General features: G+C 36.9%; 1 protein-coding gene across 4 annotated transcripts in view; it reads left to right on the top strand.

The window, feature by feature from the left end:
- LOC111150708 (integrator complex subunit 7) overlaps window positions 1-15799 on the top strand; it is a 91591-nt gene that overhangs the window by 42081 nt on the left and 33711 nt on the right. For all 4 annotated transcript variants that reach the window (XM_022508251.1, XM_022508253.1, XM_022508252.1 and 1 more), the window contains 3 exons: window positions 7008-7125; window positions 12114-12248; window positions 14917-15014. In XM_022508251.1, coding sequence (XP_022363959.1) covers window positions 7008-7125; window positions 12114-12248; window positions 14917-15014 — 351 coding nt within the window. The remainder of the gene's footprint in view (window positions 1-7007; window positions 7126-12113; window positions 12249-14916; window positions 15015-15799) is intronic.

Raw genomic sequence — 15799 nt, 5'->3', positions numbered from 1 at the left:
TTTAGTTTTGAGTCGTCCCCCCCCCTTTTTAGGGTGTGTTTTATCTAGGAATTCTTTACAGAACCAAAAGTCACAAGATTTTGCCATGTGTTTTCTTCCAGAAGTTTTGTAGTTGTGGTTTCATATTTAACTCTATGTGATCCTTTTTAAGTTGACTGTTATATATAGTACAAGGTAGGAAATGAGTTGTATTTAGATAGCCAGTTGTTCCAGCAACATTTGTTGAAAAGACTGTCCTTTCTTCATTGAATTACCGTAACATCTTTGTTGAAAATCATTTGACTGTATCTATGTAAGTCTATTTCTGAGTTATATTGTTTCTTTGATCTGTATGTCTATTCTTAAGTGAATAGCACAGGGCCTTTTTTTTTTTTTTTTTTTAAAGTAGTCTCTATACTCAGCATGGGGTTCTAACTTATGACCATGGGATCAAGAGTCGCACACTCCTCCAGCTGAGCCAGCCAGGTGCCCCAGCAGCACACCATCTTGATAACAACTGTAGCTTTATAGTAAGTCTTAGAATCAGATGATGTGAGTCCTTTTCCTTTGTATTTATCAAAATTATTTTGGATGTTTTAGGTCTTTTGCATTTTCATACAAAGCTTAAAATCAGTTTGTCAGCTTCCGCAAAAAAGCTTGCTAGGATTTTGATTGGTATTTTTATCTATAGATCAGTTCAGAAAGAACTGACATCCTAACAGGATTGAGTTTTCTCATCCATGAACATGGTATATCTCTCCATTTATTTAGGTCTTCCTCAGTTTCTCATCAGCAGTTTTTAGTGTTCAGCATACAACTCTTGTACACTTTCCATTAGATTTATTTGTAAGTATTTCGTGGTTTTTAGCAGTATTATAAATGATTGTTTTTTTAATTTCCAGGAGAGCAATTTTGACCCTGAAGTTAATTTTTTTCTTCTTTACTCATATTGAGATGTAATTGACACACATCCTTGCATAAGTTTAAGAAATACAGCATAATGGTTTGATTTACATTTGTTGTGAAATAACTGCTGCAGTAAGCGTAAGTTAGCATCTGTCATCTCATATAGGTACAATAAAAAGAAACAAATTTTCTTATGATGAGAACTCTTAATATTTATTCTCTTAACTTTCCCATACATCACACAGCAGTGTTAACTGTAGTCACCATTTTGTACATTACATCCCTAGTACTTATCTTGTAACTGCAACTTTCTATTTTTGAAGTGATTCGTTTTTTGTATTCATGGAATTTTTCTTGTTGCCAACCTTTTGTTACTAATTTTTAATTTTAAAGTTTCCTTGTGGCCCATATAAGAACACTTCTTAAAAATACAGTTGACCTGGGCGCCTGGGTGGCTCAGTGGGTTAAGCCTCTGCCTTCGGCTCAGGTCATGATCTCAGGGTCCTGGGATCGAGTCCCGCATCAGGCTCTCTGCTCAGCAGAGAACCTGCTTCCTCCTCTATCTCCCTCTCTGCCTGCCTCTCTGCCTACTTGTGATCTCTCTCTGTGAAATAAATAAATAAAATCTTTAAAAAAAAAATACAGTTGACCTTTGAACAACATGTGTTTGAAATCCATGGGTCCACTTATACATGGATTTTTTTTAATAAATACTGTACAGTACTGCAAATGTATTTTCCCTATGATTTTCTTAGTAACACTTTCCTTTCTCTAGGTTAATTTATTGTAAGTATGTTATACATATAACCTCCAAAATATGTGTTAATGGGTAAGGATTCCAGTTAGCAATAGTCTATTAGTAATTAAGTTTTGGGGGAGTCCAAAGTTATATACAGATTTTCAACTGTACAGGGAGTTGGCTCCCCAACCCCTATGTAATTCAAGGGTTAGCTGTCGTTCAAAGGTCAGCTGTAGTTTGAAGAATTTGAAAAGAAGGTGTATTTTCTATATAATTATATCACATATGTAATATAACGTGTAGGTAAATATATACTATATAATGTGTATGTATTATATTAATATTGTATATTACTAATATTATTTCAATATAAAGTTATGTTGAATCTACTTTATTGATGATAGTACTCACATATGCTGTCTTAAATTAGTTTTTTTCTATTTTTGATCTGTGAGGTTTTGATGTTTATTAGCGTCTCCTACCAGTTTGTATTTAGCCATTTTAATTTAGAAATTTTAATGCTCTCCTTTTGCACAAGTAGAACTCTTACTAATGTGAAGGAATCCTCTCTTCCTGTTTTAAGGTTTTTGCCTCAGATTCTTTATGTATCATTAACATTGTTACATGTTTATTTTTGTTTGCATGTATTTATTAGGTCTGCCGATTTTATCCTTAACCTTTCTCTGTCATTTAGGTTTCATCCTTATAAATAGCATCCAGTTAGAGTTACCTTCTTAGACTTAATCTGAGTCTTTTTACATAGCTAACATAACTTATTTGCATTTATTGATATACCTGATGGTTTTTACTTCTTCCTCCATCAACTTTGTGCTGTTTTTATACCTTCTTTTTGTTTCCTTTCTTCCATTACTTCCCTTTGTTACCTTGATTGTTTTCTTTATTCTTTTATTCTCTGGTAAATTAAAAAAAAATTTACATGCTAATTAAACTTTTGTTTTTACTTTACCTTTCTTTATACTCAGTGTATATTAATCTAGGAGCTTGAGTATCTCTATTAAGCCTGAATATTGTGGTCCTTGAAATGTCACAAATGTTAGTAGATCTGAATCTCCTCTTTTCTTCTGCCATTCACTCTTCTCTCCCCCTATATCTTATTAAAATAATCTACAATTTAATGATCAATTGTCCTTTTTTTTAGTGCTATGCAGTGGTTTCTTTTTTGTGATAAATTTTTTCATAATATATGCACCTTAACAAGATAATAGTTTTTTTATTTCAAATTTGAATTCAACTCCCAGTTACCAAGAGTAATTATTTTTCTTCTAAAGTTCCTTCCTTCTTCCTTCCTTCCTCTCAGCCAATCTTATCCACCACTAATTCATTTTTGAGTTTTGGTGTTTCAAGAGTAATTGTGTCTTTTTCATTGCTATTTTTATGGTGTTTTGGTAGGCATTATAATTTCCATGTGGAATCATACCTTCTAGATTTAAAGAAAATACTTTGACTCAGAATGTTAAATACGCAAAATGAAGGCCTAATATAGTACATTATTATTAAAGTAGTCAAAAACAGAGTAACTTCAAAGGAACAAAAATATTTTCTCATGATATATTTATAGTTTTGTTTGGATTTTTTTATGCCTTACTAACATAAATATGCATTTCAGTTGGTGTTAATTTGTATCAGTAGTTTATATTATTCTGATGTTATAGTCTTATCTGAAGAAGTTGATTTATACAACCTGTCTGTTACAAAGTGAAAGATTATCTCCTCTGGATATTTTCAAAGGTATAATTTTATTTTTGGCTTTGTATCTCCGGAGAGTTCTGTTCTGTACCTTACCTAAGACTAGGAGGAATGACAAGTTAAGCCTAAGAATTAGTTCTTTTAATCACCTTTTTCTTTGTTTCAATGGAAACAGAAAATTTAGAGGGGTTATATTTCTGACAGAGTACTTTTAAACATAACATTTTTCTGTACCTTAAAGATTATAAGCTTTTTGCTATGCTTTTCTAGAACGCATCCCTGGTGGCCAGTCCATTCTAGGGTAGAGGAGAAGCCCCTATTTAGGAACTGACCCAGAAAACAGTAATTCAGGACAGAGCTTCAGTTGAACAGTGAGGTAAGCCAGCCTGGAGAGAGAAATGCAGACCAAATAGTCAGTGAGGAAGAACATGGTAGTGAGTGAGAAGGGGGGCTGTATTTGGAGAGTTAGATTTTTCCTTTTTATGAATATAAAAAATGGACCTGGTAAGACAGTTTTGTAATAGATCATGTCCTTGGAACAGAAGTGAGCCAGATTTCCTCCTTGAAACAGGATTGACATGCCATCTCTGGGGAACTTTGTGATGTGCTCTGTTAAGCTAACTGCTATGAATTAACAAAGCTTGAAATCAGTATGTATTTGCGGAGAACATTTTTAGGTACCCAATGCTGCTGACGACAAGAAGTTAGAAGATATCATGGCAAATGATTTTATCAAAAATTTTTCTAACACTTTCTCTCAATTTTTGAAATGGTAAAATTCTTTTTGCTTTTTAAAAATTATTAATACTGTTATCATAAATGTCTCACATATGCCTTCTCGATTATCCCAAAAGGTTAAATATCTCTTAATACACAGAACACTCTATGACATAATTTTGAATACTTACCAATACAAGACATAGTCCTTAACTTCTGGGGCTATTTGGCTGAGGATTTTATTCCTAAATATAAGCTAATTAACAGCATAAGGCAAGATAATTTCAGCAGTAAGACATACGTAAATGGAAATGGCTTAAGTATTTGAATAAATAAATAAGACTATGATATTACTTAAACACAATCACTCTTTTAAAAACTGCTTTCTTTTGCACTTCAAAACCAGCCTCTCTGTCTGCATTTCTTTCTTTGTCCTTCACTTTTTCTTTAATACACTGGCCTTTAGATCTGTTCCATTACTTTTGCTTAGGCATTTCACACGACACCAGTGGTCTTAGTGCTAAATCCAGAGGCTTGTCTGCCGTTGTCATCTTTCCTTTTAGTGTATTTGTACTGTCAGCCTTACCCATTCTCTGATTTCTTTGCACTAAATGGTCCTCGCTCATTTCTTCCGCTGCCAGAACTGCATCCTGTCTGGACTCCCCACGGCTCCTTCTCTTCAGAATTGCGTCTTTGAGTTGAATCTAGGTGCTTCCGCCCATTTACTCTCGGCCGTTCTGACGGCGTCCCCTCCCATCAATGTGGGCGTTCTCCAGCAATCTGGTCCTTCTCCCTGAGCTTCTGAACTGCTCTTCAGTGTAGTAGCGTGTGGGGATTGCAAAGCTCTTTGACTCTCAGGAGCTTTTCCACTTGTATTTTATTTTAAAATTATTTTTTGTGCCAACATGTTCATGTGTCAGAATTCAAAAGCTGCAAAAAGATATGTATCATCAAGTATTTCCCACTTACTTTTCTGCCATCCACTCACTCCTTTGCCCAGTGGCAAACCAATGCCTAATTTCTTTCATGTTTTTCCAGAGATATTTTATATGAAAACAGCAGTTCTGCAGGGCGTCTGGGTAGCTTAGCCGGTTAAGTGTCCGTCCAGCTTGTGATTTCCGCTCAGGTCATGATCTCTTGGGTCACGCACTTAAACCGTGTCAGGCTCCGCACTCAGTGGGGAGTCTGCTTAAGGTTCTCTTCCCTCTCTCCCCACTCACACACTTTCTCTCTCAAATAAATAAACCTTCAAAAAAAAAAACAATTCTGTATAAATCTTTACCCCCATTTTATAGACAAAGAAGTTGAGACTCAGGGATTTCAGTCATTGGCTCAGATCACAGAAATGGTCAGTGGCAGAGCCAGAATTCTGATGCGAGTCTTCCAGTTAAAAATCTCTTACATGTCAGATTCCAAATGCCTGGTAGATATTTCTTCTCGGATTTCATATTTTTTCCTATTTCTGTCCTTCCTCTGAAATTAGCTTATCCCCATAATTCTCAGTCTTCATAAATGGAATCAACATTCTCTGGTCGTCAGGTTTGAAATTTTGTAATAGTCACTGAGTCCTTCTTGTTGATTCCCTCATAGGTCGTTAGTTTCAATATTCACCCTTTACTCTCCATGCTGACCCTTAATCTGTAGTTCAGGCCGTTGTCCATCAGCACCTGCCTGGATTACTGCCCTGGGACGTAGGTTGGCTTCTTGGCCCTCACCTGTTTATCTTCCCTCACGCTTTCAATAATGTTCTTCCTCTCTAGCGGCTTCCTTTTTCCTTTCCCATTAAGCTTAAATTACTCTGCCTAACTTCTAGGGCCATCTTTAATTTGGCCTAATCTTCCCTATTCAATGTTTCTCTCTCTTAGCCTTCATCCCCTTTGGACATATCTCTTGTTAGGGCACAGATAAATACTCCATATTCTAGAGTATTAATTTAGCGGGGCAGTTATGTGACCATTTATATGACATGTCCTAAGAGTAGATGTGCAGGATAAGGCAAGAGTCACCGGAGCACATATCCATAGTTGTTGTTACTGAAAGAAACATAAGCATCTTGTTTCTGGTAATTCTTCAGACTGCATTAGTCAGGAGTAGAGTGGATGATCCGAAATGGGGGAAGATAGACAGTACATTCACTTACATACAAAATAGATTGCCATTCTCTGTTATTTAAAAAAAAAACAAACCATATATGAACTAATATTTGTATCTCTACATGAAGCAAAGTATAGTGGATGTTCTGCTTGTGTGTACTGAATAGTGCATAATTTCCAGTAGGCTTAATAAAAAAATCAGTCATGAGGGACACTTGGGTGGCTCAGTCAGTTAGGCATCTGCCTTTGGCTGGGGTCATGATCCCAGCATCCTGGGATGGAGTCCCATATCAGGCTTCCTACTCAGCAGGGAGCCTGCTTCTCCCTCTGCCTGCCACTCCCTCTGTGCTTGTACTCTCGCTTTCTCTCTCTCACTCTCTCTCTGGAAATAAATTTTTTAAAACAAAGCACATTAAAAAAAATCAGTCATGATGACTTTTTTTAAATAGACTTTATTCTTCAGAATGGGTGTAGATTTACAGAAAAATAGAAAAGATGGTACAGAGGATTGCTGCACACCCCACACCCAATTTCTCCTGTCATTGGCCTTTGACATTAGTGTAGCAACATGTGTTAAAATTAATAAACCAGTGGTGGTACATTATTATTATTAACCAAAGTTCATCCTTTGATCTGGTTGCTTTAGTTTTTACTTAGGGTCCTTTTTCGATTCCAGGATCCCATCTAGGAAACTGCATTATATTTCGCTAACAAGTCTCCTGATAGTCTTCTTGGCTGTGGCAGTTTGACTGCAGTTTTTTATTATGGGCAAAAAGATGGATTTTTCTAAAAGCTAGAACACTTAAAATAAGTGGACAGTTTTAAGGTGTTTCAACTTCTATGTTCGCTTTTCTTCTGTATTCCAGGCACTCTGTGAATGTGCCCTCCAGACTCCTTATGACAGCCTGAAACTCGGGATGCTGTCTGTCCTTTCCACACTGTCAGGGACCATTGCCATCAAACATTACTTCAGCATAGCTTCAGGTAAGGAGAAGAAAGGAGAGGACATTTGGATAACGTGCTTTTCTCCTATTGATGGTTCTGGTGGTTTCTTCTGTAAAGCCTTCGAATCTAGAACAGTTTCAGTCTTGTACTCTGTTTATATGCCAGTGACTTATCTGCAAATGATTTCTTCACTAATGCCTGTGGTCATAACATTTTGCATCCTCGATCATAATTCAAGGGTATTTTCTTTTCTAGATTTGCCCTGTTTTGAATTATATGTACATGAGACAATATTTTTGAGGCTACTTAACTTAGCTTGTTTGCTTTTGTATGTCTCTGAGTCCAAGTGCCCTTTGGATTTAAGTACATTTCAAAGGCCAGATGGTGGCGAATTTTAAAAGCAAATGTCACAAGCCTTCTTTTAGGTATATGTTACCCTTTGGAAAACGATTAAAATAAAACTTTACCCCAGTTCAGTAACACTTTCCTGGTTGCCTATTACAGATGGGTTAGCTTCCAAGTGCCTTTATTACACTTGATCTTAGCCAAAAGGCCGAGAAGCGATCAAAGTGCCTTTATTAATGCCCGTTGAGGAGCTTGCCTACCTAACAGACACGGCTGAAGTGTTCTGTTTTGTTTTAATGTGGGTTTTGTGGGATCTCTATTGCTTCCTGTTTTAGTCCATTAATTTGAGTTGAGGTAATTAAACAACTGCAGTGTCCCTTTGTCCTTTTTATGGCTTCACAGCATGTGAGCTTGCTGGGTAAAGGGATTCCCTCTCTCTATATAAGGCTTGATAGGAAGATGAAAATACCTGGTACTCTGTTTGCCAGGCCTCCCTGCCACCTAGGGTGCCACATGTGGCCTGGACTCAGCTGCCATGTCATACCACAGGCTAAACTGAGAGCCAGTAACGATAAGAAGTAGGGAAGTAGGAGAATTTGTTCTAGTGCTAGAGCAGTGACTGGGGCCGCACGTTTCTGGGGCCTCCTATGGGGGGGGGCATCTGCTCTGTCTGGAACCTCTGGCAGTAACATGGCGGAATCAGCACAGTGGTGGTAATGCCTTCACTGAACTAATTCTGTGTGTGGTTTGGGCTGTGATCTCGGTCGCTTTTCCTGTCATTTTCTGAACTTTGTTTTCTAGCCTTTCCAGTAATTCTGTGAGGTAATTCTGTGTCAGTTACCTACTGCTTTGCAATAAGTCACCTCAAAACTTAGTGGCTTCAGGGACACATCAGTGGCTCAGTCGGTTAAGCATCTGTCTTCAGCTCAGGTCATGATCCCAGGGTTCTGGGACTGAGTCCCACATCAGGCTTCTTGCTCAGAGGGGAGCCTGCTGCTCCTTCTCCCTCTGCCACTCCCCAACTTGTGTGCTCTCTCTCTAACAAATAAATAAAATATTAAAAAAAACAAAAACAAACTTAGTGCCTTAAAACCATCACCGTTATATTTGCTCTGATTCTGCATATCAGCAATTTTGACTGATCTCAGCTGGGTCCTTCTCCCAATCTCACGTGGGCTTTTACCTGTAAGACTGCAGTCATCTGGAACCTTGACCATTCTGGATGGTCTAGGGGGTCTCATTCACCAACTGGAGGTTGAAAATCTTCCAGCAGAGCAGCTTGGTTCTCCTCCTCCTGACTCAGCAGGCTAGCCTGGCCTTGTTTATGTCATGGTCTCAGGATTCTAGCAGCAGTCAAAAGGAGGCAAGCCACCAGCGGCCCATAAGCACTTCTTAGTCTTTTGCTTGCACGTTTCTTAATGTCTCAATAGCCAGAGCAAGTGACATGGCCAAGCCCAGATAAGTGGGGACATAAACACCTCTTGAGGCAAGGAATTAGAAAATTGCGTTGCAAAGGGGTATGCCTACAAGGCATGGGATGTATTATCACAGCCCTTTTTATCAACAATATATCATATACCCATTGTACTTTTGAAGAATTCTTCTGCATAAATCAGCCAGTCTCATTTTCTCAGCTTATAGTTACTATCCTTGACTGATGTCCTACTTTAAAAGAAGCTGCAGGAGTATTAATTATATCTTATAATTTATAAGTGTCTTCCCATGGAAAGTCTCATTGCTTCTGTACAAGTAGCCTTTCAAGCAAAGCACATTGAAAGTTTATAAGTATTAAAATTGAGGCTTACAAAGTTTCAATGATATGTCCGAAGTCACATGCTTAATGACATGCCTTAGTCTAGACCTGAACCCAAAGGTTCTGACCCAGTGTTCATTTTTATACTAAACGGGCCTAGAAGCAGAATGACTTTCTTTTTCTTTATTTTCTAATTCCAGAGTCATTTGTAAGCCTTTGTCAGGTTATAATATTCAAGCGCTCTTGAGCTTTGTCCTTTTATTGAATTTTAAATTTTATTAAATTGCAGTTTGTATATGGAATTAAGCAAAAGGCTTAAATAACCAGACTAGGTAATGTTCACAAGAAATGAAAGTCAAGGATTTTCCAAAATTAGATTTTCCCTTAGGCAAAAGTATGTTTTCATTGATTAGATTTTTTTCAATATAAGCAAGATTGTTTATAAAACAAACTTAAATTTAGTGTCTAAATTTTCACTAACAAATGGCTCTTAAGCATATAAAATGTTCACTATTACACATACCTAAGAAAAATTAAAAAAAAAAACCCACTAAAATACTTTACCAATCTGTCATATTGGCAAAGATTCAGAAGTTTGATAACATGCTTTTTTGACGGTGGTAGGTGAACAGCCATTCATTCATTGTTGGTGGGGTTGTGAATTATTAAATGTCTACATAGGTGATTTGGAAGTATTCATCAAAATTACCAAGGACCCAGAAATTCCAGTTCTAGGAGTTGAACCTACTAGTATAGTCACACATTTGAGAAATGACAGAGGTATAAGGTTATTCATAGCATCATAGTATGTAATATCGAAACATTGTCCATCAGCAGGGATGTAGTAGAATAAAAAGAAATCCATCAACAGGGATCTCATTAAAGAAATTATGATACACACACACACACAACTGCAATAGAAGTCAGTATAATTAAAGAATATACGGCATGGAATAATCTATATGATATGTTTAAAGGGCAATAAAGAAAGATATAAAACTGTGGAAAAAGGAAAAAGAAATTGAGAATGTGTGCTTGCAAATGTACAGACTCTGGAACGATACACAAGGAGCTGATAACATTGGGTGCATGAGGAAGACTTTTCACTCCCTGACTTTCTAGCTTTTTCTACTATTTATTGAACCTTTAGAACCAGGTGAATTTATCTGAGTAAATAATTTTTAAATAAAAAAATTAAAAATAGTTTTGTCCCTAAAATAGTAAACATAAAAAATGCTGCAAAATATATTTTTAAAGACAGAATATTGGCTACTATCTACTTACTGTGATTATGTGTGAATTTTTAAATTTCGAATTTTTCTGATTTTTTTTCCAAATTTTCTATGATGAGTCTTCATAGAAAGAAAGAAAAATACATGTTGCAAAACACGTTTGTAAATCTATTAATGAGTCTGTATTGTCCAGATCACACAGGCAGGACAAAGAATGGGGGAAATAGGATTTCTGCAGTCTTGAAAAAGCTTTTCTAATATTTTTCCTATTTTAAAAACACTGAGGGTTTACCTTAGCTAATACTTTTATGTTAAACTGGAAAACACATGTCCCCCACTGTCTGGGATGGTCTTGGTTTATGCCTGTTGTAATTAGGAATTGGATCCCCTTCAGCCTCAAAAAATATGTTCACCTTTGGTGTGAGAGACAAGGTTGAAATCGATGGTAATCGTGGAAAAAGAATGGAAGAAGGAAAGCAGGAACAAGAAACTCTGCTAAAAGGCTGAAAAGCTTTAATCTCCTGATTCTTCTTAAAGTTCATTCACTTATACCTGAGAGTTTCTCTACTATAAATACAAATATTCACAACATAAACATTACATTACAGAATTTCAGGTGTGAATTTTGAAAGTTGTTGCAGGGATACCTGGGTGGCTCAGGGGTTAAGCCTCTGCCTTCTGCTCGGGTCATGATCCCGGGGTCCGGGATTGAGTCCCCGCAGCGGGCTCTCTGCTCAGCGGGGTGTCTGCTTCTCCCTCCCCCGCTCATTCCTGTGTGCTCACTCTCTGTCCATCCTGCTCTCAAATAAATAAAATCTTTTAAAAAATAAAAATAAAAAGTTGTAATTTATAGCATAGAACTTGAGGTATAAAGCACAGGGCATAACTAATACATTTTGTGATCTTAGGGACAAGATGCTTAAAATCCTAGTTATGCCCTACCCCTACCCCTGGGCTTCAATTTCTTCTGTAAAAATAGGGCATTGAATCACATGATCCCAGAATTCTTTCCAGTTCTAAAATCATTAATTTTGGGGGTCACTGGCTGGCTCAAGCAGTTAAGCATCTGCCTTCGGCTCAGTTCATGATCCCGGCGTCCCGGGATCAAGCCCCACACTGGGCTCCCTGCTCAGCAGAGAGCCTGCTTCTCCCTCTGCCCCTTACCTGGCTCGTGCTCTTTCTCGCACATGCTCTCTCTCAAATACATAAAATCTTTTATAAATAATAAATAAAATCATGAATTCTGTGTAAACCTTTTGCAATGTAACTATCTGCCAGCCATTGAGGTGGGAAAAGCTTAAAATTTTTTTTCTCGTTTTCTTTCCTCTCTTGAAGGTAAGTTTTATCTGATAAGAGGCCTAAAAGTGACATCCATTTTAATGAGAATCCGTTTGCCCTCCCAAGATACAGTCTTTAGTTTTTTTGGCTTTGCTATGTTCCTTGCTCAGTTTTTGTTAATATTTTTGTGGGAAAGTCCTATATTATTTTAGATCCTAATCAGTATAGACTATTAAGACATACCCTATTCTAAGTTCCTTGACAGAAGAAATAGGAACGATGGTTTATGTGGATGACGGAGTAAAAGTAGATGGAGTACAGATTTTCTCTTGAAAATGAGAACAATGAACCTATACATTGAACTGCTTTTGAACTTTGTAAGTGAATTAAGTCTATGCTACTTTTCCCTTCTTGTTTAGGAAATGTGGGTTCTTCCCCCAGATCCTCTGACTTGGTCAGATTAGCCCAAGAGTGCTGTTACCATAATAACAGGGGCATTGCAGCTCATGGAGTACGAGTCCTAACTAACATAACAGTCTCTTGTCAAGAAAAAGGTAAGTTTGATCACGACGGATACTAGGTATAAACTTTTGGATTGAAGTTTGGGTGGAATGTGTGTGTGTGTGTGTGTGTGTGTGTGTGTGTGTAATCCCTCCTTTTTAGCACATACGCTCTTATCTACTGATTGCCTCCTAAAGTCTTAGAGCAGGTTTTCTCAAAGCTACTTAATCCTATGAAAAATAAAAGTATATATATATATGAGGGCCTTGGGATTGGGATTGGGAAATGGAAAGGTTTCATGGAGCATTGCCCATTTCCTCCCAGTGCTTCACTTTGCACGCATGGTGCTGTGGGTAGGGAGTGCTTATGACTGCCCTGTGGTGTGAAAATTGGTTCACATATACAAAAACCTGGAAAATTAAAGAAAAAATACCTTAAGTTATCAAGGGGCTTAAGTAACAAATAGTTTGACCTAGGGGCAAATGAATTAACAGAGTAATATGAATTAAATTTGCCTAGAATTTGTCTCTAGGTATTTAAAACATCAAACTGATTTGCATGATTTAGGATGTGAATAGAAAATAATGCTTATATTTTATCGTATTCCTAATACTTTTGACCTAAAGGCTTGAATAAGTTCAAGTTGGTATTCAAAAACAAATGCATTTTGGATGTTTCTTCTGTTCCGGTGTTCATTTTGATCTCCATTAAGGATCATAAGTGGGGAATCTTATCCCCACTAGACATCAGCACTACTCATTCCTAGTACCTGTTTTTTCTCTAGCGCTCTGACCTTCACTAGACTTAACACTGTCAAGTCCTACACTAACTCAGGTGACATTTCTTTAAAATTGTTCTTTAAATGCTGATTCTTAATTGAATAATTAAACCTGTTTTATTTTTGATACAGTAATGAGTATTTTCTACCATGTAACATAGAAAACTGTGTGTTCTCAAAGCTCATATATATTGACCTTAATATGGTTAATATATTCAGAATTTTCTAGAACTTCTAGAGAAATGTTAGGCCTAAGGTAGTAGAAAGATGCTATAGGACTGCTATTACATAGAGACACCTTAAGGGGTTTGTTCTTTGTGGTCTGACTTAAAACATTAATAAGGTTATGCGGGGTTTTCATTACTTCCTAAAAGGGTTTCAGTTTCCATTAGAAGGTTACACTGTAGGTGAAAGTGAACAAGCATAATTTATGTCTAGTTAGGAAGATTAAAAATTTATATCTTGTTAGGAAGATTTATGTCTGGTCAGGAAGGTAATACATGGTTTGCTGTTCCTAGTATTTTCCTCAGCTAAGCTGGTGACACTGTTTTCAGTTATGTTTTATTTATACCTTTGTGGCTTTAGCTCTTGATTTAATGTGGGTATACATACCTTTTTCTTTTAATATTAGTTTTGGGTGTACAATATAAGGATTTGATATTTGTATATATTGTGAAATGATCACCACAGTCTAGTTTAACATCAGTCACCATACATAGTTATAAAATTTTTTTCTTGTGATGAAAACTTTTAAGATCTACTCTCTTAACTTTCAAATATGAATTACAGTATTATTAATCATACTTGCCGTGCTATGCTCATTTTATAACCAGAAGTTTGCACCTCTCAACTCCTTTCTCCCAGTTTGCCTACCACCTACTTCGGGCAATCACCAGTCTGTTCTCTATACCTTGAGCTCAGTTTTTATTTGCTTGTTTGTTTTAGATTCCTCATGTAGGTGAAATCATACGGTGTTTGTCATTTTCTGTCTGACTTATTTCACTCAACGTAATGCCTTCAAGATCGATCCATGTTGTCTCAAATGGCAGGTTTTCCTTCTTTTTATGGCTGAGTAATACTCCTTTGTGTATCAGTACCACATTTTCTTGATCCATTCACCCACTGGTGGACTCCTGAGTTGTTTCCATATCTTGGCTATTATGAATAATGCTGTAATGAACATGGGGGTGTGTATGTCTTTGTGAGTTAGTATTTTCATCTTCTTTGGGCAGATACCTGGAAGTGGAATTGCTGGGTCGTATTGCAGTTCTGTGTTTAGTTTTCTGGGGAGCCTCTACACCGTCTTCCATAGCAGCTGCCTCATTTTGCATCCCCACCATCAGTGCACAAGGTTCCCTTTTCTCCACATCCTTGCCAGCTCATTACTTCTTGTCTTTTTGATAATAGCCATTCTAACAGGTATGAGGTGATACCTCGTGGTCGTTTTGATTTGCATTTCCCTGGTGATTGGTGATGTTGAGCATTTTTTCATGTACCTATTGGCATTTGGAGATCTTCTTCAGAAAAATGTCTCTTTGGGTCCTCTGCCCAGTTTTTAATTGGATGAATTTTTTTTTTGCTGTTGACTCATATGAGTTCTTTATATATTTTGGGTATTAACCCGTACCAGATACATGATTTGCAAATATTTACTTCCATTTTCATTTTGTTGATGGTTTCCTTTGCTGTGCAGAAGCCTTTTAGTTTTATAAAATGTATATATTTTTGGAATCGTCAGTAAAGTAGTGGAAAAACAGAAGTCCGAAGATAGCCTTTACATTTCAGAAGTAATGGCACATGTACTTTTTCAAGAAGGTTAGCTTTACACATGGCATAGTTTCTTATATCTTCGACTCCTTAATGTTTTCTCCTTCTAAGTGCATGTGTGTGTGTATTTAATCTTCTCTCCTTGACCGCTGTAAACCGTAGTGTTTTTCTTCTAGACCTTTTGGCACTGGAACAGGATGCTGTCTTTGGCCTGGAATCCCTTCTGGTACTTTGTAGTCAAGATGATGGTCCAGGTGCTCAAGCCACTTTAAAGGTGAAAATATCACTTATTTTAATATAATGCCTGTTTTTATTGTCTAAACTAGGGATTGGCAATCTCTCTATAAAGGACCAGATAGTAAATATTTTAAGTTTTGTAGGCTGTATACTCTTTGTCACAACTACTCAATTCTGCAGTTGTAGGACGAAGCAGCCGTTGGCAGTGTGTCAGGGAACATATAGGCAGCGTGGTGGTGCGGCAGTAAAACTTCATTATAAAATGAGGCCGGAGTTGGCCAAAGGGCAGTGCTTTGTCAGCCCCAGCTCAAACAAACATTTACCCTTGATCTTCACTTTCCAAACTATCCCATTGACCATTTTTTTTCCGAAGGATAGACAAAGTAAAAATCTGAGCTTTGGCCTGAGTCGACAGTGTTTATTAAGTTGTAGTAAATACATATGAAAGTCCTGGACAATATAAACCAAAGGGAAATGGGCAGAGCTCCGGTACTTTACGAAGTTCATAATCTGAGGTGACACTGATAGGAGATATTTAAGATTTGTTATAATATTTTTATTATATTTAAAATACTAGAGATATTTAAGACTTTAAGAATATGAAATGAGATTACTCTTATTGGAGTGAGATATGAAATATAATTTGTAATGGTACAAAATTAAGAAGAGTGGGATTAGTGTGATTTGAAGGAAGTCATAACTTCGTTTAAGCATGTTAAAGGAAGGTTTGATGTCATACTGATGAAGAGTAAAGATATGAATACCATTAAGTAAAAGCTGGTAAGAAGTGGAAAGTAGGCAATATGTGTTTGGCAAGTGATT

Source organism: Enhydra lutris, unplaced genomic scaffold (genome assembly GCF_002288905.1).
Source record: "Enhydra lutris kenyoni isolate GAN:26980312 unplaced genomic scaffold, ASM228890v2 scaffoldscaffold24, whole genome shotgun sequence".
In the NCBI taxonomy this organism is placed as follows: Eukaryota; Metazoa; Chordata; class Mammalia; order Carnivora; family Mustelidae; genus Enhydra; species Enhydra lutris.
Note: the sequence above shows the minus strand (reverse complement) of the source record. Positions and strands in the feature narration are given on the sequence as shown.